This window comes from Scylla paramamosain, chromosome 2 (genome assembly GCF_035594125.1).
Source record: "Scylla paramamosain isolate STU-SP2022 chromosome 2, ASM3559412v1, whole genome shotgun sequence".
NCBI classification, from domain to species: domain Eukaryota; kingdom Metazoa; phylum Arthropoda; class Malacostraca; order Decapoda; family Portunidae; genus Scylla; species Scylla paramamosain.
The window spans coordinates 31,924,663-31,949,780 of record NC_087152.1 but is presented as its reverse complement, the minus strand read 5'-3'; the positions used below and the strand labels follow the sequence as shown (position 1 = coordinate 31,949,780).

General features: G+C 39.4%; 1 protein-coding gene and 1 long non-coding RNA gene across 4 annotated transcripts in view; one reads left to right on the top strand and one right to left on the bottom strand.

The window, feature by feature from the left end:
- Positions 1–25,118, top strand: part of LOC135113582 (uncharacterized) — a 346,462-nt gene that overhangs the window by 306,339 nt on the left and 15,005 nt on the right. For all 3 annotated transcript variants that reach the window (XR_010274887.1, XR_010274885.1, XR_010274888.1), the window contains exons 8-9: positions 12,009–12,139; positions 23,027–23,249. This is a non-coding gene — a long non-coding RNA (uncharacterized LOC135113582). The remainder of the gene's footprint in view (positions 1–12,008; positions 12,140–23,026; positions 23,250–25,118) is intronic.
- Positions 20,327–25,118, bottom strand: part of LOC135113535 (uncharacterized) — a 33,844-nt gene continuing 29,052 nt past the window's right edge. Inside the window, exon 10 of the mRNA XM_064028788.1 lies at positions 20,327–23,241. Within this exon, the coding sequence (XP_063884858.1) occupies positions 22,973–23,241 (269 nt within the window). The 3' untranslated portion in view covers positions 20,327–22,972. The remainder of the gene's footprint in view (positions 23,242–25,118) is intronic.

Below are 25,118 nucleotides of genomic sequence, written 5' to 3'. Positions count from 1 at the left end.
TGATGGAAGCTCACAACACAGTGTCTATGGTGAATTTGCTATCCTCAACTTGTCTGGCTATTACATTCAGCTACACACATTCCTGTTGCTATATTTCACCTTGGCCGCTTGTTGGCACTAAAAAGTATACAAATAAAAGCATAACAGTCCGTAAGAATTTTTTTGAGCAACACTTAGTTTGCTGTACTCCTGTCAGAACTTTCAGTAAGATCAGAAGTCAGATGTTTTAAGATTTGGAAAAGGTCAAGAATGTTGGGCGTAGGGTGTTGCAGTAATTTCTCTAGGTCGTCGAGGATAGCAAAGTTAAAGGCTAGCTCACCAGGTTGGTCAGTGAAGGGAGAAGAAAACTAAAGCTGTTGGTGATTATCGAAGTCTCCAAGAATGGCGATCTCTGAGAAAGGGAAGAGATTCAGAACGTGCTCCAGTTGGAAGCCAAATTGTCAAAGAATTTTTTTTTATAGGAGTAGGAGTTAGGTGCAAGGTATGCATACAACACAGCTGAATTTAGTTTGAGAGTGATACTGCAATCGAAGCCATATTTCCATTAATTCCGAAGACTGAAGACAGTGGGAACGAGAGCAAGTTGGATCGTTGGCCTTGTAAACACAACATTCACATTTGGATTGGAATTGAGGACAGAGTAGGAGGAAGCAGAAAAGGGCCCGTTGCCTCAGACACCTGTGTCTCAGTAAGGAAAAGAAGGTGAGGTTGAATAGAAGAGAGTTGTTCCACAGATTGAACATTGAATCTAAGGCCACGAAATTAATGAAGAAAAAGTTAAGGCTCAGTATCAGCACGTTTTGGTCTGACGCCAGACGAGGAGTCTTTCCTGGTAGCATTTCTGTTACCCTTCCCTGACGGAGACTGCGAGGCTAGTAGTGGAGTCGCCATTTGTATTAATTTTGAATTTTGGGTAAAAATTGAACTTGCTGTGTGAAAGAAGAGAGTTATAGATAGCATCCCGTGGTCCAGTGGCCGTGAGACTTCAATACGAATAATTATCAGAGTCTGCAGCCACCTCCATAGTTTAAAGAGTAGGGTCCTTCTAATAGAAAAGTGGTGTCTAGCTGAACCCTGGTACAGTGAATAGGGACTGCCACGTGTAGGCTCGATAGATTCTTGCAACTTCACTTCTTTAATTAATTAATTAATTAATTATTTTTTTACTTTATTTTTTTCTAATGTTCTTACGATGTTTGTGTCTCAGTCCGCTGATGCTGGGGAACGCCTGCATTGCCAACAAATTGGCACGCAGTTTGCAAAATTTCCTAAGCTTTCACACGTAGGGTTTGTGTGCAGAGACCTAAGCAAGAGATATTCATACAAGGCAAATTTTGTGCTATGTGCGCTTCCTCCACCAGGTAACATGAATTTTGATGAAAGATTTCTTGAAGATTCCTCGAGCATAAAGTTCCTCCTTCAGTATCGGAAGTTCGTTCCCCTTTCCTTTCTTACTTAGTGCATGAACAAGACAAGGCTTTTTTTTTCTAGTTTTTGTTCATGTGCCAGCTCTTCTTGACCCGTTACTGTAAGGTTATGGTATAACCTTGATCAAAGAGCAGTTACGTTTTCAAAAGAGACCTGTTACATCAACATTCTTTTCGTCGACGACAGCGTCCCTTTTGGAGTTTGCAGGTTTTGAAGTTCCTTTAATCGAATTTCATGCTCTCTTCTCCTTTGCCGTGCCTATAGAAGCCTCTGTTCCTTCCCCCATCCTTCGCACAAGATCATTCAAAGATGGAGAATCGTTTACAACTAGTGGTGGTCCCGGCTTAGTTTACTCGGAGTCCTATAACCCTTATGATCTGTGGTGGCTTTACACACACACACACACACACACACACACACACACACACACACACACACACACACACACACACACACACACACACACACACACACGTCGACCATGACCTGCACCACGTAGGTTTCCTTTCCTTTCCCTAGAGAGAGAGAGAGAGAGAGAGAGAGAGAGAGAGAGAGAGAGAGAGAGAGAGAGAGAGAGAGAGAATTGCAATAACCTGAGAATACCCACCCTAACTCTCTTTCCCCTCGCCTCCTCGCTCCTTCCTTCGTTCACCTCAGCCCTGCCTACCTGTCTACCTGTCTGCCTATCTACCTCCACTTGACTACCTGCCGGTTCACGTTGCAGGCGAAAGAGAGTAATTGTTCTTCATTCAAGGACAGAACGCGTCGCCTACACACGCACGCACGCACGCACGCACGCTCGCTCGCTCGCTCGCTCGCTCTCTCTCTCTCTCTCTCTCTCTCTCTCTCTCTCTCTCTCTCTCTCTCTCTCTCTCTCTCTCTCTCTCTCTCTCTCTCTCTCTCTCTCTCTCTCTCTCTCTCTCTCTCTCTCTCTCACACACACACACACACACACACACACACACACACACACACACACACACACACACACACACACACACACACACACACACACACACCAGTCTTGCCCCTGCATTTTTTTTGTTGTATTTATTTATTTATTTATTTTATTTTATTTTATTTTTTATTTTATTTTTTTTTTTTTGTAAGGGCAACAAAAGCTTGGAAAAAAAAAAGAGGCCCACCCTAATGCCAGTCCCTAAAGGTGGGGGACAAAAATGGTCATCCAAATTTTGAGGAAAATTTTCTTGAAACTTTTCGTGAAAGATATGCATCATTGCGGTGGTGAGAGAGAGAGAGAGGCTGAAGACAGTCAGTTAAAGGAAAGAAGTAGACAAGATGAAATTGTTTTTGATTCCACCTTGCCTAGAAGAGTGGTATAAGTGGATCCCCAAAACATGTGAAGCATACTCCATTCATGGGCGGATAAGGCCCCTGTGCATTTATCAGCTGGGGGAAGGGTAAGGAAAATCGGTGGACAGGGCTCAGAACGGCCAACTTCTTAAAAGCTGTTTTAGATAGAGATGAGATGTGAAGTTTTCAGTTTAGATTGGTAGTAAAGGACAGACAGAGGTTGTTCAGTTGAATGTCACTGAAGAAGAGGGGATAGTTATCTGTATGCTTCTGTCGAGTTGACAGGTGAAGGAATTGAGTTTCTGAAGCATTGATCAATATTAAGTTTGCCCTCCACCAATCTGAAATTTTAGAGATCTGAAGTCAGGCGCTCTGTGTGTTTCCTGCGTGAGCTGTTTACTTCCTGAAGGATTGGATGCCTATGTAAAGACATGGAAAGGTGCGTGATTGTATCATTAGCGTAGGAGTGGATAGGACAAGAAGTTTGGTTTAGAAGATGATTGATGAATAATAGGAATAGAGTGGGTGACAGGATAAAGGAACACACTGTTAATACATTTAGGAGAACAGTGACCTCAGGAGCGATAGAATGGTCAGAAAGGGAACTTGAGATGAAGTTACAAAGAGAAGGATAGAATCCGTAAAAGGGTAGTTCACAAATCAAAGCTTTGTGTTACACTCTATCAAATGCTTTTCTATCTAAGCCAACATCAAAAGTTTCATCAAAATCCCTAAAAGAAAATGATAAAGACTCAGGATCGATTTTGCAGTCGCTTGGTAACGTTCCTAAGCAAGAGACTTACCAACCTGGTAACAGGCATTACCGATTTCACAGTCGTTGTTTTCGTAGTTTCAATGATCCCTAACCTGGTAACGATCATAAAACGAATACCTCTGATTCGGTAATGTTGGTATGTCGGAGGGCCCTTACTAGAGAAAATGACTCATTCATCACAAAAGAACTGATCACGGCAGCACTAAAAGAGAAAGAGAGAGAGAGAGAGGCATGGAAAATTGAAATGCATCACTGATGCCTTCAACATGCCATATCCACTTACTGCAAACAGCATATTTAAACTCTTCCCCTTGAATATTTGTGTAACATTCGCCAAACTCTGTGTATGCCAGCAAGGCACATAATAAATCATCTCAATGCTGCACACATACATAGTTAGATTGAAATATTTAGGGTTTTATGGAAATAACCCTAGCTTACTAATTTTAAGACTGATTATTTATTTCTTAGAAAAAATATAATGTTTTGTTTTTTTAATCATGATCTATCCATTGAAAGGATTAGCAATTAAGTTAATGAACTGAATTAATCAAAACCTAGCCTAACAGAAGCAAGCACAGCCCTCTGATGGAAATGGTGATGTTATTTCAGTATTGTCTAATATTTCTCCTAGGTGACAAATTCTTTACACCCTATGCATATGTGAGGATTATTACAGTTTTTAACCATGGAGGCATAGTAGATGAAATAAGGGTGACAGGTAGTGAAGTTTTCATCAGCTGGTGAAGTGAATTCTTCTTAAATTTTATCATATTATTATTATAGGCTGCAAAATGTTGTTGTATTCTTAAATTATTTTAATAAACAATTTAGGAAATAAGATAAGTACAAGAGGATAAGAACTTGTCATATTTACAAGAAATAAATGCACTGATAAGCTCCATCGGGGAGGCCCAGCAGCTCCCAAGCCAGCGTCACCAATGGCTCCAATTTCTGGTAAGGATCAAAACAAACAACGCCGTGAAAAACGTCTGTGAAATCGTATTTATTGTTGGTGGTGGACATCACCGCTTATTGATAACGATCACAACAACAGGAAGCGGCTGTGAAATAGACCTTCAGTAAGGAAATCCAGATTAAGATCACCAGTAGAGCGGCCTCGACGGAACTCATACTGGCGTTCAGATGTGTGGTTGTGAAGTAATGTCTGTTTAAGAATCTTCTTGTTGAGAATAAATAATAATAATAAAAAAATCATAGAAGCAGGAAATTAAACAATAGGGCGGTAGTTTATTTTCAGAGTGGTCAGCCCTTTTTAGGAACGTGCTGAATGTAGGCAAACTTCCAGCAAGAAGGAAAGGTAGATGTTGATAGACAGAGTTGGAAGAGTATGATTTGGCAAGGCGCAAGCACAGGCGCACAGTTTCGGAAAACAATAGGAGGTACCCAAACAGGTCCATAAGCATTCCGAGGGTCAAGGCCAGCGAGGGCATAGAAAACATCACCGCGAAGGATCTTAATGGGTAACATGAAATAGTCAGAGAATAGAGAAGAGGGAAGAACAAGCCCTAAATCATGCAAGGTAGGTTTTTAAGCAAAGGTCTGAACGAAGAGTTCAGCTTTAGAGTTACACGAGATGGTGGTGGTGCCATCACTTTGAAATAAAGCAAAGAAAGACGAAGAAGCAAAGTTATTAGAGATATTTTTGTCAAAGTGCCAGAAGTCACGGTGGGAGTTAGATTTGGAAAGATTTGACATTTTCTATTGGTGAAGGAGTTTTTAGCTATTGGAAAACAGACTTGGGATGATTCTGGGCAGAAATTTAAAACACATGTGATTTAGATGATGGAAGACTCAAGTGCCATGTGTGGGCCACCTCTCTATCATGTATAGTACGAGAACAGGCTGATTTAAACGAAGTTTTCGGAGGTTTAGATCGAAAGAAAGAGTGAAGAATTTATGCCACCATGCCAGACACTATTATCTCCGTTTTGCGCTCAGCACACAAGAGACGATTCCTGACACGGAAGCAGTAGTTAGTCAAAGGAAAATTAGAATAATACCTTCTCAGTTTCCCCTAACACCTCCTCAGGTGCCTCTCAATTAGCAGAGGCAAAACGCAAGAGGCTCCTCCGCTTTGGGGGATCCTGAGGAAGTATTGGAGCGATGGGGCAATATACAGATATGAGGTTGTGATCGAAGGAGCCCAGCGGAGAGGAGCATAAGCAAAAGGTTTAAAGGTTAGGAAAAGGTCAAGAATGTTACTCGTATCTCCAAGACGGTCAGGAATACGAGTTGGGTGTTTGACCAGCTGCTCTAGGTCGTGAAGGATAGCAAAACTAAAGGCTAGTTTATTAGGATGGGAGAGCCGGTGGTGAAAATTGAAGTCTCCAACAGTGGAGACCTCCACAAAAGGGAAGATAGTCAGAATGTGCTCCACTTTGGAAGTTAAGTAGTCAAAGAATTTCTTACAGTCAGATGAATTAGGTGAGAGTTATATAGCACGGATAAATTTAATTTCAGAGTGACTCAGTAGTTGTAGCCAGATGGTGGAAAACTCGGAAGATTCAAGAGAGCAGGTGAAGTCGTTGCGCACATAGACTCACCATCCAGCTTTGGATTGAAAATGAAGATAGAGAAAGTAAGAGGGAACAGAAAAGAGGTTACTGTCAGTTGCCGCAGACACTTAACAGTCTGATGGCGTGTCCCAGAAGGCCAAACATAATGATGGAGGCGTGGCCAGTATAAGACACCAGGAAGGAAGCCAGGAGGTTCAGAATGAACTCGATGGGCGTCCCCACCGTTACTGTGAGTTCCAACAGTCGGTTATCGCCGCCTATGCTAAAGATGTACCGGTACATGAAGGTTTCCAGGAACCCGAAGAACACTCCTGAGGAAGGGATGAAGAGTTTGTGGTGTTAAGAATTGTTATGCGGGTTTTGATGGAATTAAGGAAAAATTGATGGTGAATAATGATGGGTGTTGTTTAAGCTTCTGATGCTGGTGATGGTGATAAGAATGATGATAAACGAACTGGGAAGAAAAAAGAGATGAGGATGATAAGGAAAAAAATAAGGGCTAGAATAAGTAAAGAGGAAAAAAGAGAAAGGGAAGGAGAAGAGTGAAAGATGAAACATGCGGGAAAAGGGAACCGGAAGAAAACCTAACAAATTAAGAAAATAGCTTTAAATAAGCAGGAAAAAAATATAAAAAGAAGGAAGGAATTAATGAATATTGCAACTAGAGAGCAAGAGAAATAAAAAAAGAAAGAGTGAGGCAAGGAAATGGGAAAAAATTGACTCAGAGAGAAAAAAAAAAAAAAGGTTTCAATCTGAAGACGAGGAAGGAGGAGAGAAAAAAACGAGGCGGAATAAGTTCTACCAATCTGAAGAGAAGTGAAAAACGAGATGGAGGAGAGGGAGGAAGAGGAGGAGAATAATGAGTAGAAGGATGGTCTTTTATTGTACAGAACATTACCTATACTTGGAACTCTACTTCTACTAATATTACCACCACCACCACCACCACCAACATAGATTATGATGAAGATGAAGATGAAAATGATTGAGGGCACTACTATAATATGGAACAAATGTACAAATATGAGTGATCAGGATGAAAGAGTATGAGTGTTAGGTTTGTAGACATTCTCGAGTGTTTCCTGATATGAAAAAAAATAAATAAATAAAATAGATAAATAAATCGGATTGAAGTGAAACGTTAGTGTAAGTTGAAATACCAGTAAACTTGAGAGAGATGAGGGAAAACAAAAATCAGTGAGTGAAATAGGGGCGAGTGAATGTTGCCATGAATACAAGTGAAATAGGAGGAGGAGGGTGAAGGAGCAAGGGAAGGGAGAGTGATAGATCATCGAGGAGAACAAAAGGAAAAGAGAGAAGAGGTGGCTGGAACAAATGCTAAATCTCTCTCTCTCTCTCTCTCTCTCTCTCTCTCTCTCTCTCTCTCTCTCTCTCTCTCTCTCTCTCTCTCTCTCTCTCTCTCTCTCTCTCTCTCTCTCTCTCTCTCTCTCTCTTCATCCTCCCTGCAGTGTCTCTCTACTCACCTGTACCCACCAGTCGCCTGCACCAGGTATCCACTGAGGAAGGACGAGAGAGAGAGAGAGAGAGAGAGAGAGAGAGAGAGAGAGAGAGAGAGAGAGAGAGAGAGAGAGAGAGATGAGGGTGGTGGGAGCATCCTATTATTTACAGTGTTATTATTATAAGTTTATGCTTTATTTCATGAATTGTTCTATGGTAACCTCTTCCGCCTGCCGCCTTTTTCCACAAAATCTGGATCCTAAACTTGTTGTATGATTTTTAGGAGTAAAACAAAGGAAAAACAAACAATAAAAACAGAAGGATGAGGAAAGAACTTATGATATTGACATAACTTATAAAGATAATTAAGCTAAATAGGAGAATTAGCAAGAAAAGTGGAAGAAGAAAAGGAGTAGGAGAACTGGGGAAGAGAAGTACTAAAGCTGAGATGTAGAGGAAAAAGATTATACTGAGAACCTATTAAAATAAACATGCGACAGTCAGATATGACCAGATATGAGCATTTCAGGATATACTGTAGTTTTAGGTGAAGATGTGGCATTCGCAGGAGCGGCGGCGGTGGTGGTGGTGGTGGTGGTGGTGAGTTCGTCGGTGATGTTAGTGATATCATTAGTGTTGGTGTTGGGAGACACCATGGCACTAGGCACCACGGTGTGGAGAAAGGCTAGTACTGATGCCAGCACAGTTGTCACGACTAGTATCATCTGTAGAGTAAGAAAGAGGCTGGAAGAGATGCAATTCAAGGGAGATTATGATGATGACATGGAAGAGGATGCAAGAGATGGAGGATTTGGGCAAGGATGATGAAGAAGAAAACAAGGGAGAGGATAAGAAAATTAAAGGTGATTAATTCAAAAATAAAATATGAGAAGAAGAAGGTGGTGAGAGAGAGAGAGAGAGAGAGAGAGAGAGAGAGAGAGAGAGAGAGAGAGAGAGAGCAAAGATGATGATAGTAAGGGCAAAGAAGAGAAGGGAAGAGAACAACAGGTTAAAAGAGGGGACAGTCCTTCAACTCTAAAGGAAGAGTAGGAAAAAGAAAATACGAAGGACAAGAATGAGAACTAAAAAAAATGTCGTTCAAAAATGTAGGAGTTTGACCAGGCAAGTTGCGAGCACGGAGGCACAGTTACAGAGAACAAAAAGGGACCCGATTACTTCTATAAGCCTGTTGAGGCCCAGCAAAGGCGTGGAGAACATCATTATGAAAAATCTTGATACCTGCATATAAACATACCAAGTACTAAATCCATCATCCTCAAAAAGTGGCGTAGTCAAGACAAGGCACACAGTTTTCACATTCACACTCATTGGAATCAGTATGGCCCACGACAGAGAAGAAAAATGGTCCTGCTCTCACTTACTGGGCATCAGTCAGTTTGGCCAGTTTTGGTCCAGGACGATGTTCCTTCACAGCACTCTACACTACCACACCTGGTTGCCCCACATGTTTGAGACTGTCGATGTGTGGCACACCCCACGACGGTCGTAGATCTGTGTTAGTCCTCACACTCTCACTTTTTTTTTTTTTTTTTTTTCAGGAGGGTCACTGGCGAAGGGTAACAAAAATTGAAAGGCGGGGAAAAAAAAAAGGGCCTATTGAAGTGCCGGTCCCCATACAGAGTTGAAAGTGTTGGTCAAAAATACAGGATAAGTGTCTTGAAACCTCCCTCTTGAAGAAGTTGAAGTCATAGGAAGGTAGGAATACAGAAGCAGGCAGGGAGTTCCAGAGTTTACCAGAGAAAGGGATGAATGATTGAGAATACTGGCTAACTCTTGCATTAGAGAGGTGGACAGAATAGGGGTGAGGGAAAGAAGAAAGTCTTGTGTAGCGAGTCCGCGGGAGGAGGGGAGGCATGCAGTTAGGAAGATCAGAAGAGAAGTTAGCATGAAAATAGCGGTAGAAGATAGCAAGAGATGCAACATTGCTTCTATTTGCTCCTGTCATGCATAATAATCATTATTCTATGCTACAGTTTCAGTCCTTTTCCCCTCAGAATCTTCCTTTATGCTGTCTGTCCATCCCTTATATGACTTACCTCGCATGTTCACATCTCTCACACTTGTTCTTGTTATCTTCTTCACCAGCCTATCATCCTTCACTCTCTCAACATGTCTATACCATCTCAGCACACATTTCTATGTCCATCGTGTCAAGTGTCTCACAACACCCGTTCTCCTCATTTCCTCATTTCTCTTTTCAGAGTTGTTCCACACATTTCTTAGTCATCTCATTTTTATTGCATTCAGTCTCGTCTTGTCTGTTCCCCCGTATTCCAAGTCTCAGCACCGTAAAGTGCAGTATGCATTACTATCCTTTGATACAATACTCTTTTTACGTTCATTTTGAGTCCCCTACTCTGAAGCAAAAGGTTTAAGCCAAGAGTTCATCTTTAGAGATAGATGAAATAACAGTGATCAGATCGAAAAAGTGGAAAAAGATAAAGAAGAAAAAATATTGGAGAAATTCTTGGCCCGGTGCCATAAGTCCCGAGAGGAGTTAGATCTAGAATAGTTTTGACATTTGCTATAGAGGAGTGAGTTTTTATTAGTTGAAGAACGGACTTTGCTTAATGTTGAGCAGAAATGTAATGTTTCTGGAGATGGAAAGCTCAATTATAATTTGTGGTCTGCCTCTCTATCATGTATAGCATGAAAACAGCACAAGTTAAACCAGGGTTTGGAAGGTTTAGGGTGAGAGAAAGAGCGAGGAATGTATACCTTCCTGCCAGACACCTCCGTTATATGCTCAACATACTGTAAAGGGTCCCTGACACGAAAGCAGTAGTCATTCCATGGAAAATCAGAATAGTACCTCCTCAGGTCCTCATAATTAGCAGAGGCAAATCGCCAGAGGCATCTCCGATTTGGAAGATCCTGAGGAAGAATTGTGATCAGAGGAGCCTAACGGAGAATTGTCAGCATAAGTAGAAGGATTAGAGGTTAGGAATCAAGGCTTTTGGGTGTATCTCCAAGACGGTCAGGAATACAAATAGGGTAGTGGATGATACCAACGTTCACTAGCTAGATTAATGAAGGGAAAGGAAAGCCAGAGTGAGGGCTAAAATGTCCAAGAATGGAGATCTATGCAAAAAGGAAAACTGAAGATGTATTCCACTTTGCAAATTAAATAGTTAATTATATATATATATATATATATATATATATATATATATATATATATATATATATATATATATATATATATATATATATATATATATATAGATATAGATATATTGTAGTATTTAGTGAGAGGTATACAACAGAGATGAATTTAGTTTGCGACTCTGAAGCCGATGTTAGATGGTAGAAAATTCGGTAGATTCAAGATCGTGGGCATAAAAGTTAGGTCGTTGTGTATATATATGTAACATCCAGCTGTGGATTGAAAGTGAAGATAGAGAACTTAGGAGAAAACAGGAAACGAGTTTACTATTAGTTGCATTAGACATCTGTGTTTCGGTGAGGAAGAGATGAGGTTTAGAAGAGAAGAGGTGATGTTTCACAGGTAGAAAATTAGACCTAAGGCAGAAACTAATGTAGAAAAATTTGAGTAACATGTCAAGACCTGATGACATTTCTGGTCCCCTCCCTTGATCGGTCCTCCGAGGTTGGTGTTAGAGTCTTCTTATGCGAGAAAGGTGAGCACGTGTTAAGTACATGTGGTGTTGTGTGATGAGTTGTCTTCGAAGGCAGGATTTGACTTCCATTGTGTTGTGAGACATAAAGGGAAACGTCCAGGAAAGTCACAGCCGGATCAAATGCAAATCCACAGCACCCCACCTCGGCTAGTGCTTTTCAGGCATCGTACTACTCCCTTGAACAGGATAGAATCAAAAGAATTTCGTCTTATCAACTGCTCTCTCTCTCTCTCTCTCTCTCTCTCTCTCTCTCTCTCTCTCTCTCTCTCTCTCTCTCTCTCTCTCTCTCTCTCTCTCTCTCTCTCTCTCTCTCTCTCTCTCTCAGTACTACTATGTATTATTTCTCCTCCTTCTCCTCTTCCTCCTTCTAGGTATAGACTGTAGTGTGGAGTGAAGGAAGCAGAGGTCATGCTACTTAAAACCACTTCTCTGTGTGAATTCTAACGTATGATCAACCTTCACTACAAAATTACGCGACGCTTCACAAGGCTAGAAACACTTTAGAGTACCTTTCTGTATTAAAGAAAACGTTTCGAATCGTGAGAAAACGTAGGTCTTCTCAGCTTTTAGAGGTAAATAATGTAAAAAAATGTATATTACAGAAGTAGTTATAGTAGTAGTAGTAGTAGTAGTAGTAGGGGTAGAAATGATGGTGGTGATGGTACAGATAATAGTAGTAGTATATAGTAGTTGTAGTATTGTAGTATTAGTTGTTGTTGTTGCAGCTGTAGCAGTAATAGTAGTAGTTGCAGTAGTAGTAGTAAAAACATAATGGTCGTTCAGAATGAACTAACCTTATAATTTCCAATCTTGTCACCCACTATGCCACAGAGGAAAGGGACGATGCCGGAGACGGACAGCACGGTGCTGAAGATGCCGGTGTGGGCCACGCTAAGGCCGAGCGTCGCCTGGTGCACAGTGAGCTGCGGCCACAGGATCACTATCGCTGCAACACATCCATGGTAAGACTCAGAGTACTCGTATATGAATCACATTACTTTACAGTTACCATCACTCACCACCACTGGCAAGTAATTTGGTTACATTTTATGGCGTAACTTTTAACAAATATAGGAAGTAAGATTTTACTCCATTTTACTAAATCTGCACGCTTCTAATGGTACTTTATTGGCGATATTTTGTCTACCGTATCCAACACCACTTTTTTTTTCTTATTTATAAGCAACAAACTACTCACATCGCATTCATCGCTGTGTCATTTTGTGCAAGTTTAAAATTATCCATACCCTCTCTGTGTTTAACCCCATGTTCCTTTTAGCCATTCCTTCAAATTATCGACACTTTTTTTTTCATATACAGCCATATTTTTCATTTGTCCAATTTTCGGATTATCACATTTTTTCATATCAAATTTTTAAGTTTCTTCTGACCAACCCATGAATTATCCATTCCTTATTGTTTATACCTACCCTTATTCCCTTTTTATATAAGCCTCAAATCAACTATGTCCTTTTCTTTATCTTACCCCGTTTTCCTTCCGTGCAAGCTGCAGATTATCCATCTTATATGAAGGTAACCAAAACAATTAGCGGTAACACCACAAAGTTGTGAACATTTAATTTACTATTCCTCTCATACGTCAGCATCGCTTTTACTGCACCTGTTTTAGCACCAGTAGTGGAAGGTTTTCCCTTCTTACTATTCCCAGGACGCACCACCGTCACGGTCTCCACATTTGCATTTTTTTGACCACCATAACCATCAACATAAGCTTTTAGGATTGCTACTACGACTTTTAAGAGTACTACTGATTCTCTCTCTCTCTCTCTCTCTCTCTCTCTCTCTCTCTCTCTCTCTCTCTCTCTCTCTCTCTCTCTCTCTCTCTCTCTCTCTCTCTCTCTCTCTCTCTCTCTCTCTCGTTCTGCTTAATGATGAATAGTTCAGTAAGAATTAGCGGGGATTTGGAAACATCAGGTCACTAGAGTTTCTGAGTATTTACAAGATTTACACACGACCCTGTTCAGTGGCAAGACTGCCACCCGAAGAAGCCATACACCCGAGTGCCGCCAACTCCGCTGCCGGCACCCACTGCCAACGGCAACGGCAAAAGTCGACATATTATCAAGTAGGAGGAACCAGTAGGCACCTGCCGAAACGATAATTACTCCCAGTGAGGTCTAAAGCACTGGATCAGGGGGTGTTGTGAACTTATCATTAAAACCAGCTGTGACCTCACCGAACGTTTCCCTTTGTGTTTCACAACACAAGGGGGCGGTCACAGCCTGCCCTATAATACAGGACGAAGAATAAGGATACTATAGGTCCATTAAAGGCAGCAGATGGGGAGCTGGTTAGTTTTGGGGAGGAGATTAGTAAAATTCTGAATGAGTATTTTTTTAACTATCTTCACCCAGGAAAACATGCAGGATACCCCAGATAGTGAACAGATGTTTAGAGATGAGAATGAGAAGCTGACACATTTCCATAACTAGGGAGATAGTGGAACAGGAGATAGATAGGCTAAAAAAAGTTCAAGACACCAGGACCAGATGAAATATATCCCAGAGTACTTAAGGAATGCAAAGAGGTTATTAGTGAGCCATTAGTTTCTGTCTTTAGGAAATCACTTGAGTCAGGTGAGGTACCAGTAATGTGGAGGCAGGCTAATGTACCCATCTTTAAGAAAGGAGATAAAACTTTAGCGTCTAACTATAGACCTGTCAGCTTAACTTCAGTTGTAGGTAAAATGCTAGAGTCAATAATAGCGAGGAACATTAGACAAACATAATTTGATAAATCAGTCACAGCATGGCTTCACGAAGGGGAAGTTTTGCCTGACAAACTTGTTAAGTTTTTACAGTAAAGTGTACAAGGCAGTAGATAATGGTGATAGTTATGATATCTTATATCTGGACTTTAGTAAAGCATTTGACCATGAAAAGCTCCTGAGAAAGGTTAGGGCACACGGGATAGATGGGAAAGTGTTAGGCTAGGTAGGGTCATGGCTTAGCAATAGGCGACAAAGAGTTGTAATAAACGGCTCGAAATCAGAGTGGGGTCATGTAATTAGTGGGATGCCACAGGGATCAGTATTAGGGCCATTGTTATTTCTAATATATATCAATGACTTGGATAGTGGAATTAGTAATGTTGTTAGTAAATTTGCGGATGACATAGGTAGATTAATTAGGTCAGAATCGGATGCCATCGCCTTGCAGGCAGATTTAGATAGGATGAATGAATGGACAGACAGATAGCAAATGCAATTTAATATCAATAAATGCAAAGTACTTAGCGTAGGTAGAGGAAAACCACATAGTAGGTACACATTAAACAACCAAACTCTGGTAGGTACAGGGTATGAGAAAGATTTAGGAGTTATAGTTAGCTCTGAACTCCGTCTAGGAAAACAAAGCATAGAGGCCAGAAACAGGGCAAATAGGGTACTAGGATTCATTTTGAGGAGTGTTAAAAGTAGAAGACCGGAAGTAATATTAAAGTTATACTTGGCGCTGGTCAGACCTCATCTAGACTACGCTGTGCAGTTCTGGTCTTCACATTACAGGAAAGATATAGGTCTATTAGAATCAGTACAGAGGAGAATGACTAAAAGGATACAGGGGATAAGGAGTATTCCTTATGAGGCGAGATTGAAGTTATTAAATTTACATTCTTTAGAGAGACGTAGGTTAAGAGGGGACCTGATAGAAGTCTTTAAGTTTTATAAAGGTTATAACAAGGGGGATGTAAGCAAAATTCTTAGGATCAGCAACCAGGGTAGAACAAAAAATAACGAGTTCAAGCTTGAAAAATTTAGGTTTACGAAAGGAGATAGGAAAAAATTGGTTCTCAAATAGAGTGGTAGATGAATGGAACGGACTCAATAATCATGTTGCTAGTGCTAGGACATTAGAGAGCTTTAAGAGAAGATTAGACAGGTTTATGGATGGGGATAATAGATGGAAATCAGTAGGTATATTTCATACAGGGACTGCCACATGTAAGCCTGGTCGCTTCTTGCAGGTTCCCTTATTTCTTATGTTCTTATGTTCTTATGTTTAATGATAACTCTCATCCTCCACACAAAACTACAAGCACCTAATAACAAACACACAGACACACACACCCTTCACTGAAAAATTCAAAATTATCATGGCGACTCCTACACCAGCCTCGGAGTCCCCATCTGGGGAGGGGACCACAAATGACCCCAGGTCGGACTGCTCTTCTGATAACGGCCCTTAGCTAAGTGTCTTAACACCCTCTCAACTTTTTCTTCATTAACTTCTGCAAAATTCGCAGTCTAAGATCTAATTTTCAATATGTAGAACACCACCTCTCCTCTTCTAAACCTCATCTTCTCCTCACTGAAACTCTGAGGTGTCTGAGGCAAATGACAGTAGGCACTTTTCTGTTCCCTTCTACTTTCTCTATCCTCATTTTCAATCCAAAGCTGGATGTTGCATTCATTTGCGCAACGACTTGACCTGCTCTCATGCCCACGCTCTTGAATCTTCCGAGTTTTCCACTATCTGGCTATGACTACAGAGTCACTCTAAAACTAAATTTATCTGTGCTGTATATTCCTCACCTAACTCCTCTGATTATAAGAAATTCTTTGACTACTTAAATTCCAAAGTGGAAGTGAAGTTGCAGTGGTCTCCATTCTTGGAGACTTGAATGTTCACCACCAGCTTTGGCTTTCCTCTCCCTTCACTGACCATCCTGGTGAACTAGCCCTCAAATTTGCTAGACTCTTCTTTCTCTCATCCCTATTCTGTCCACCTCTCTAATGCAAGAGTTAACCAGTATTCTCAATCATTCGTCCCTTTCTCTGGTAGACTCTCCAACTCCCTGCCTGCTTCTGTATTTCCACCTTCTTATGACTTGAATTCCTTCAAAAGGGAGGTTTCATGACAATTATCCTTCAATTTTTGACTACCGCTTTGGATCCTTTATGGGACTGGCATCTCAGTGGGGATTTTGTTTTTTTGTTGGATTTTTGTTGCCCTTGGCCAGTGTCCCTCCTACATAAATAAACACACACACACACACACACACACACACAATAACGTGGGTTCCGGTTCCGTGCCTCGTAGCCTTTTACACGTGTTCTTCTCCCGCTAGTCCAGGACGAGCAGCATTTCATTCATATGTCACTTAATATACAGATACACAAGGAACGCAAATAAAAACGCCATAAATAATAATAATAATAATAATAATGATAAGAAGAAAAAGAATACATTGAGTGGATACTGACACTTCTGTTAATTGAAGGAACACAGTAAAATTGTTATTCTCTTACTTATACTTTTAAAGCGAGCTGGCAAAAGGCTTACAAGATAAATAAAAATAAATAAATAAATAAATAAGACCAATAGTAGAAGAAAGAATAGAATGATCACTTTTTTTGTCAGGGTGTTTAGTAAGCAGTTATATGATTTCATTTTTACTTGTAAGTGAGGCTGCACATGGGCATAAAAATCATATTAATGAAATCAGCTTAATTGCTGCTGCTACTCCTAAAATAAAGATTTCACCCTGTGGCACTGTCCGCCAGATTCTGTTTGCAAACATGGTGACCAGCTAGCCAATACAGGAACTCTATATAACACTGTTGTTATGTGCTGGAAAATGACATGATTCATAATAGTGGAAATAAACATATTATGTTAGAAAAGATATGTACATGTGTCATCCTAAGCCTTCCTCGATTAATATACATATATTTACGGCAACAGCCCTCTCCCACAGTGAGCCTTGAGAACTGCACTGAACTCAGTTTGGTCTCCACGCTGCAGCTAAGGGATCAGGAAAAATACATGAAAAATCTAAGGAGGAACAAAGCTGAGCTCAGCTTGGCTCCCACATTGTAGGTTAGAAAAGAAGGAGGAAGAAAAGAAAACTGTGGTATACTTCCTATCCTACGTATTTCTAACAGGGCCTTTGAAAAGTGATTAAGAATGCAGGCCATGGAGATATTTGCTGTTATCCTTGAGCTGGAAAAAAATTCGTATGTTTTTTATATGTAATTTCCTAGTATTTATAGCGGACAGTATTTGCATCAAAGTATTCAGTTTAGTTAGATAAGGAAGAGGAAGTGTTTTATTTTTAATTTCTATCACAAATCAAAAACTTTGTTAATACTGGGATGCAATCGTATGTAATGTTCTTTTGCAGCAGCAGCGTACAGCACGAAGATTGGCAGTCCAAAGCAGGTGAAGAAAAATGCAGTTGATGAATCTGGCTCAAGGAATCACCCAAGAGAAATGAAAAAAAAAAAATATATATATATATATATATATATATATATATATATATATATATATATATATATATATATATATATATATATATATATATATATATATATATATATATATATATATATATTATGTGTGTGTGTGTGTGTGTGTGTGTGTGTGTGTGTGTGTGTGTGTGTGTGTGTGTGTGTGTGTTCATAGTAAAAGTGTAAGATGGAGTGAATTTCCTCACTAAAATGTTTGTACTTTATTTATTTTGATATACTTGTACTATGTAACAATGTTTGACTATTAGCCCTTGGCTGTGCTGCGCCAAATGGCATCGTGGTTATGGCTTTGAAATAGCAATTAATCTATGAGTCAATCACTCCCTCACATACACGGCCACTCAATCAACCAGTCAGTCATCATAACGAGTTTTGAAAAAGGTGATGACATCACGTCTACATTTCCTTTCCTTTCACTTCTCTCATCGACGAACAGCAAACTTGTCACCCGAAATCTTCGTACACAAACGCCCCCATTTTCCTCTCGACTTGCCTGAAGGAGGCGACCCGCGAGCGAACAGGTACGAATACATGCACACGTTGTGATTAAGTCCCGGTCAAGTGAGCAGAAAACGAAACGAGGCATTTATATCCTCTGTATTTTTCCTGAGGTACGCAAGACTTCGCTTCCTTTGCTCATCAGGGACCAGTAATAACGCGACGCACGGGAACTATTGTGAGGAAGCCACCTGAGAGACTTTGAAGGATTGGAATGAGCAGGAGAAGAAAGTCCACGATTAAGAAATATCTCTGGCATTTATTTGTCTCCTAGTCGCGTGAATCTCCTCTCCTCTCTTCTCTCTTTTTGAGTGCGCGGGAATGTCTTTATGATATGTGTTGCTCGGAGACTGCCGGTGGGGGTGGTGGGAAAAAATGAGGTGATTAAGAAAATATAGAATTTGGAATTAATAAGGAAAATAAAGCTTGAAATTAATGAAACAGTGGGACGGAATGCAAATACATGTGCTTTCACATACGGGAGACAGTTGTGTAGGTGTAGGTGTATGTGTATGGAATCCAAGTGTCTATAGCTGTGTGTGTGTGTGTGTGTGTGTGTGTGTGTGTGTGTGTAGGCGTAGGTGTTGGTGTAGGTGTGTGCGTGCGTGTGTGTGTGTGTGTGTGTGTGTCTGGCTGACTGGCTGGCTGACTAGCTCCGTATGTCTGTATGTCTGTCTGATTACCAGTCTTTCTGTCTATCTGCCTGTCTGACCTGTTTCTGTTTCTACGTCATGTCTCTTCATATGAGCAACTGCCCGTCGTTCCCTCTGTCTTGTCATACAAGATGAAGAGAGGCCAAGAATTAGGAAAGAAATTACACAAGATAAATGAAAAAGTGGGAGGTCTTTAGTAACACACCTAAATAATTATAGAAAGAGTTAAGTGGACGAAGAATGAAAACTGACAGATACTCTTTTCTCCCTCCTCTCTGCTTGTCTCCCTGCAGTGGATGGAGAGACCAGTGACAGAGTAACCACATCCAGTCTAAACCTATTCACAGCCATTTCTTTCCCGGCGACCCATACAGCGCCTCTTTATACAGCGTCTTTTCTAATCTTTATATTATTTACTTAACATAGACAAACGTAACTGTAACAGCCTTAATATCACTTCATCAGTTGCTGGCTTGACCCTCGAAATTCAAACAGCTCACTTCACAACCATTCCATCATTATCTATTTCCTCTGGCTTCCATTGTAGTTAATTATCGAGTTTTTAATGTCTTTGAAATACATTTCCCTATTCTTCTCCGTTATTGCACTGTGCAACCAATCACATATTTTTTTTTATTCAGATACCTTATCTGTTATTTCACATAAGGGCTGATTTTCAATATTTAATCGGTCTTTTTTTTTACAAGGACTAATTTTAACCATTTTTCTTTTCTGATTCATCTTTTATGTCTTTTTTCGTAAGAGTATTTACATAAATGGCTTTTTTTCTCATAGTCCATCCGTTTTTGCTTATTTTTGAGTGATTTTTCCTTTGCGATTTTTTTCTTTTGTCTTTTCCTTTTTCTTTACCAGATTCCTTATTTGTTTTGTCTTGTATTTTTTTTATTAATTTGTAATTTCTTTCAATAAAAATTCATTTTTTCTTCATCTTTCCCATTTCTCTGATACATTTATCCAATTCTTTCATCGTTATCTTTTTTCCTCTTCTTCCGTATTTGTCACATAATTTATCGTTCAATTTTCCTTATTTTCTATCATTGTAAAGCATCCTTACTAAGAGAGAGAGAGAGAGAGTGAAAGATCGGCAGCCACAGCCATACAAAAATTAACCATTACCACAGTTACGTGACCTGGATGCATGTCACCTAGAAAGTGGCATTAACTTTTATCAGATTCCCATGAAATTTACTGTGTGCAATATCTCAGTTTGTCAAAATGTCGTAAACTTCGGTTTGTGTGTATCACAGTACTTTAAATTTTGGTAGTCTGGTAAAATTTAGTCCTTCATTGTGTTTTTACTTTGATTTGCATGCGATTCCTTAATTTTTTTTAATTTTTTTTATTTATTCATTTATTTTATTTATTTTTTTTTATGTCATATTACTTTAATTTTTTGCCAGATCCTCGTAAGACGGAAGACAGTGTACATGTTTTAGTGCTTCAACTTTTATCAGATTCTCGTGATGTGATGTGATGTGATGTGCAAATCTCTTATTACTTCTAGAACTAGATTATCAAGTGTATTTTTTATGTAAGAAGGATTCTGACCAAGGGCAACAGAAATGTTTCTAAAAAGGCCCACTGGAAATGCCAGTCCTGAAAGAGTATATTTAAAAGCATTATCGTAAATTATAAGGGGTGTCTTAAAACCTCCCTCTTAAAACAGTTGAAGTCACAGACAGGAGGGAATACAAAAGCAGACAAGGAGTTCCAGAGTTTACCACATATATATGATCGATGGTTTCATTATAAGAAATGTAATAAGAAAGACTACAACACAGCAGAGCTCTTAAAGGTAGACTGGAATCAGCTTCGAGAACGCAGAATCAATAATGCCAACACGCTTCAAGTTTGCTCTTTGGACGGCAAGTTTTCTTTGTATTCTTCATCACTAATGCGTGTAAGTTTTTTTTGTTAGTATTTCAGTGGTACAGTGGTACAGTGGTTATATGTACATATAACAATAATCGTGATGATATATAAAATAAAAATAGTTGGATTTTGATCTCGACAGATTTCTTCTCATATTGATAAATAAAAATGGAAATATCACTATGTAACACGATTTTTGTCTTTGACAAACAATTGTTATTTTCCAGTTCTTTTCATTGCAAAATAATGGAAAATGGCCATTATTCCTGTCAAACTTTGATTTTGTGGCTCTTAGAATTATTTTTTGCTCCAAAATAGCTAAATTTCACCATTTTTCCAAATGCTGTCACAGAGAACTTCTTTGTTCTTGTCTTGATGAATTGACCATATATGTAGCAGAATGCATCTGGAGAATGGTTGCAGCCTCTTGATGGCGTTTCACCTCTTGCGATGTGTTTTCTCAGGCAGCCAAAGCAGAACTGATTGGTGGTCTGCATGCCCCTACTTTTATATTGTCAAGAAGTACTCTAGAATATTTTTGGTCTTTCTAAAATGTGTTCTAGAACATTCTTAATCTTTCTAGAAAATTCTTGAACCTAGTTTAGAATATTTTTAATCATTCTAGAAAGTTCTTGCGGATTCTAGAGCATTCTTGATACTTCTACATATTTCTAATTTAATTTAGAAAGTTCTAGAATATTCTGGAAATGTTTACATTGAATAGAATGTTCTAAAATGTTTTAGAAACTTCTAAAAGTGCCTGGTAGAATATTCTGGAATATTTGAGATTTCTGAAATGTAAGCAAATTCTTCTAAATGTGAGAAATTTCTTGCTAGATCTGGTCAGTTCAAGAATGATCTTATCAAAGTTAAAAATCTTCAGTACACTTTATATCCTTTTTTTCATTACTTTAACTTATTTGTAACATTTCAAAAACAATTACATTCGCAATTAAGATTTAGCAAACATAAAAACCAACAGTAACCCATACTGTAATGAAATAAGGCAAAAATGTAAATTCATTGTTCTTATCACAAAAGCAGAGTTTTAGAATGAAATTTTTTTTTTTTTTCTTGGGATGGAAATAACTGAAAAATTATGGTTTGGGGCCAAGGACAAGGCAAAAGTGAAATTTTGTTACATAGTGAATTGGTGGCGGTGATGAGAAGTGTTCTATCACAGAATGTTCATATAATAGTAAAAAAAAATGTTATTTTAACCATTGCAGTTATTACCATTGTTGTCTTTTGGCTAAGTAACAACTTTCTCCTGTCTTCTTACTCATTCTTTTTCATTTATCGCTAGTGACGCGTTGTTTATTAGTTTTATCAACACTATTGTTCTTACAGCTTTGAAACATTTGTACTTTTATTTTCCTTTTTCCATGTCCACTCGTTTTTGTTTCTCCTTTTTTTCAGTTTTCCCAGGTGAAATATGTCTTACTATTACTTTTTTTTTTTTTTTTAATGTGGCTGGTTGCAAAACACTGATAATTTTCCTTCATACTTTCATTTCGCGATCTCTTTATTTGTTCATCTTCATTTTTTTTTTTTGTGCCATGCATCATACGTATGCTGTTTCCTCCCTTTTCTATCTTTTGTCTTCGTTTTTTATATACTGTATACTGCATCACCCATATTTTCATCATATTTCCTTCAACTTTTCACATTCTTACTATTTTTTTTCATTATCACCACTTTAATGAAAATAATGATAATAATAATAATAATGATAATAATAATAATAATGATAATAATAATAATAATAATAATAATAATAATAATAGTAATAATAATAATAATAATTATTATTATTATATTATTATTATTATTATTATTATTATTATTATTATTATTATTATTATTTTCATTCATCATTCTCATAATTTTCATTCGTCTTGAACCCAATTTTCCTCTTAATGTCCTGTGTTTTCTGTTGTATTTATTATTTCATCAGAACCTCCATCTCCTTTATTTTCATCAGTCATCCTGTCTCTTATGCACTTCACTGTTCATCTTCTCTTTTACACTTGTACTCCACCTTCATTTCCTGCTCATTCATTATGCACAATTGTATTTGTTTGCTTCCTCCACTTTTCTCCCCTCCCACTTTTTTTTCCCCATCGTCGCCATGTATGCCTTTTTACTATTAATTATAAAATACTGTAACTCTCCAACATCATCTCCACTGTATTTACATCTTTGATTTCATTCGCTTTGCTCTCTTACCTCACGTCATCCGCACTTTAACTTCATTCACTAATCACTACAGTTCTGTATAATCATAACTACATCTCAGCCTGTAAATATTCTTGGTATGCCCTCCTTCACCACCTCCATCTTCAGCACCTCCTTTATTATGTTCATCATCTTCAACACTACTATTCTTCACCTTCACCACCTTCTGTACCACCTTCTTCTTTACCTACATTTTGCTTCTTAATTGCCTCTTCTTCCTTCATATCCTCCTTCAGTTTCTACTCTTCCGGCACCCATGAAGGATTATCAATACCGCTATTCTTTCTTTGCAGGTCTGAATGTGATATTGTTGACACCTTGTCATCGTGTACCACAACGTCTGGAGTCTTTGCCTCCCGTTGCCACATCCTCCATCTCTTGAGACTGTAGAAACTGGCGGCGTAGAGGAAGGTGGAGGCGAAGGCCACCCACGCGAGTATTCTGTATGATTCCCGTTCACCAAAAGCATCCTGGAGCCACGAACCGCTGGCAGCACCTATGGATTTTCCTGCGGAGGTAAGACTGGTTTAGTAGACATGCACATGAGGCGTTGGAACTGGTGGTAGTAGTGGTAGTGGTAGTGAAAAAGTGTGGTAGTTATGACAGTAGTAGTGGTGGTGGTGATGTTAAGAGCTGTGAGATGTGGTAGTGATGGTTCCTCACTGAAACTCAGGTGTCTGAGGCAACTGACAGTAGCCCCTTCTCTATTCCCTCCTACTTTCTCTATCCTCATTTTTGATCCAAAGCTGGATGTTGCATTTATGTGCGCAATGACTTAACCTGCTCTCGTGCCTACGCTCTTGAATCTTCTGAGTTTTCCACCATCTGGTTACAACTATAGAGTCACTCTCAAATTCAATTTATCTGTGCTGTATACCTCTCACCTAACTCCTCTGACTATAAGAAATTCTTTGACTACTTAACTTCCAAAGTGGAGCACATTCTGACCCTCTTCCCTTTTGTAGAGATCTCCATTCTTAGAGACCAGCGTTCACCTCCAGCTTTGGCTTTCCTCTCCCTTCACTGACCATCCTGGTGAACTAGCCTTCAGCTTTGCTATCCTCCACGACTTAGAGTAATTTCTGCTGTCATCCTCTCTTCTTCGTTGGGCTCCTCCGATCACAATCTCATATCTGTATCATGTTCTATTGCTCATATCCCTCCTTAGGATCCCCTAGGCGAAGGTGCCTCCGTCCTCTGCTAGTTAGGGGGATCTGAGGAGGTATTTTGCTGATTTTCCTTGGAATGACTACTGCTCCCGTCTTTGTGTGCTGAGCGCATAACAGAGGTGATAGTGTCTGGCATGGAGGCGTACATTCCTCTCTCTTTTTCTCGACCTAAACCTTCCAAACCTTGGTTCAACACAGCTTGTTCTCGTGCTATACATGATAGAGAGGTGGCCCACAAAAGGCACTTAAGCCTTCCGTCACCAGAATCTCATGCACTTTATATTTCTGCCCGGAACCATGCCAAGTCTGTTCTCCAACTAGCCAAAAACTCCTTCATTAACAGAAAGTGTCAAAATCTTTCAAGATCTAACTCCCCTCGTGACTTCTGGCATCTAGCCAAAAATATTTCCAATAACTTTGCTTCTTCTTCTTTCCCACCTTTATTTCAACCAGATGGCACCACTGCTATCACATCTATTTCTGAAGCTGAACTCTTGCTCAGACCTTTGCTAAAAACTCTACCCTGGACGATTCTGGGCTTGTTCCTCCCTATCCTCCACCCTCTGACTACATGCTACCTGTTATAATTTTTCACAATGATGTTTTCCATGTCCTCGCTGGCCTAAACCCTTGGAAGCCTTATGGACCTGATGGGATCCCTCCTATTCTTCTCCGAAAATGTGCCTTCCTGCTTGCACCTTGCCTAGTCAAACTCTTTCAGCTGTCAGTCAACGTCTACCTTTCCTTCTTGCTGGAAATTTGCCTACATTCAACCTGTCCCTAAAAACGGTGACCGTTCTAATCCCTGAAACTACCGTCCTATTGCTTTAATTTCCTGCCTATCTAAAGTTTTTGAAACTATCCTCAACAGGAAGATTCTTAAACATCTATCACTTCACAACCTTCTATCTGATTGCCAGTATGGGTTCCGTCAAGGCCACTCCACTGTTGATCTGGCTTTCCTTACTGAGTCTTGGTCATCCTCTTTTAGAGATTTTGGTGAAACTTATGCTGTTGCATTGGACATATCAAAATCTTTTGATTGAGTCTGGCACAAATCTTTGATTTCCAAACTACCCTCCTGTGGCTTCTATCACTGTTCTATCACTTCGGTCACTGTTCTTCTAAATCTATTAATAGTGGTGTTCCTCAGGGTACTGTCCTGTCACCCACTCTCTTGTTATTATTCATTAACGATCTCAACCAAACTTCTTGC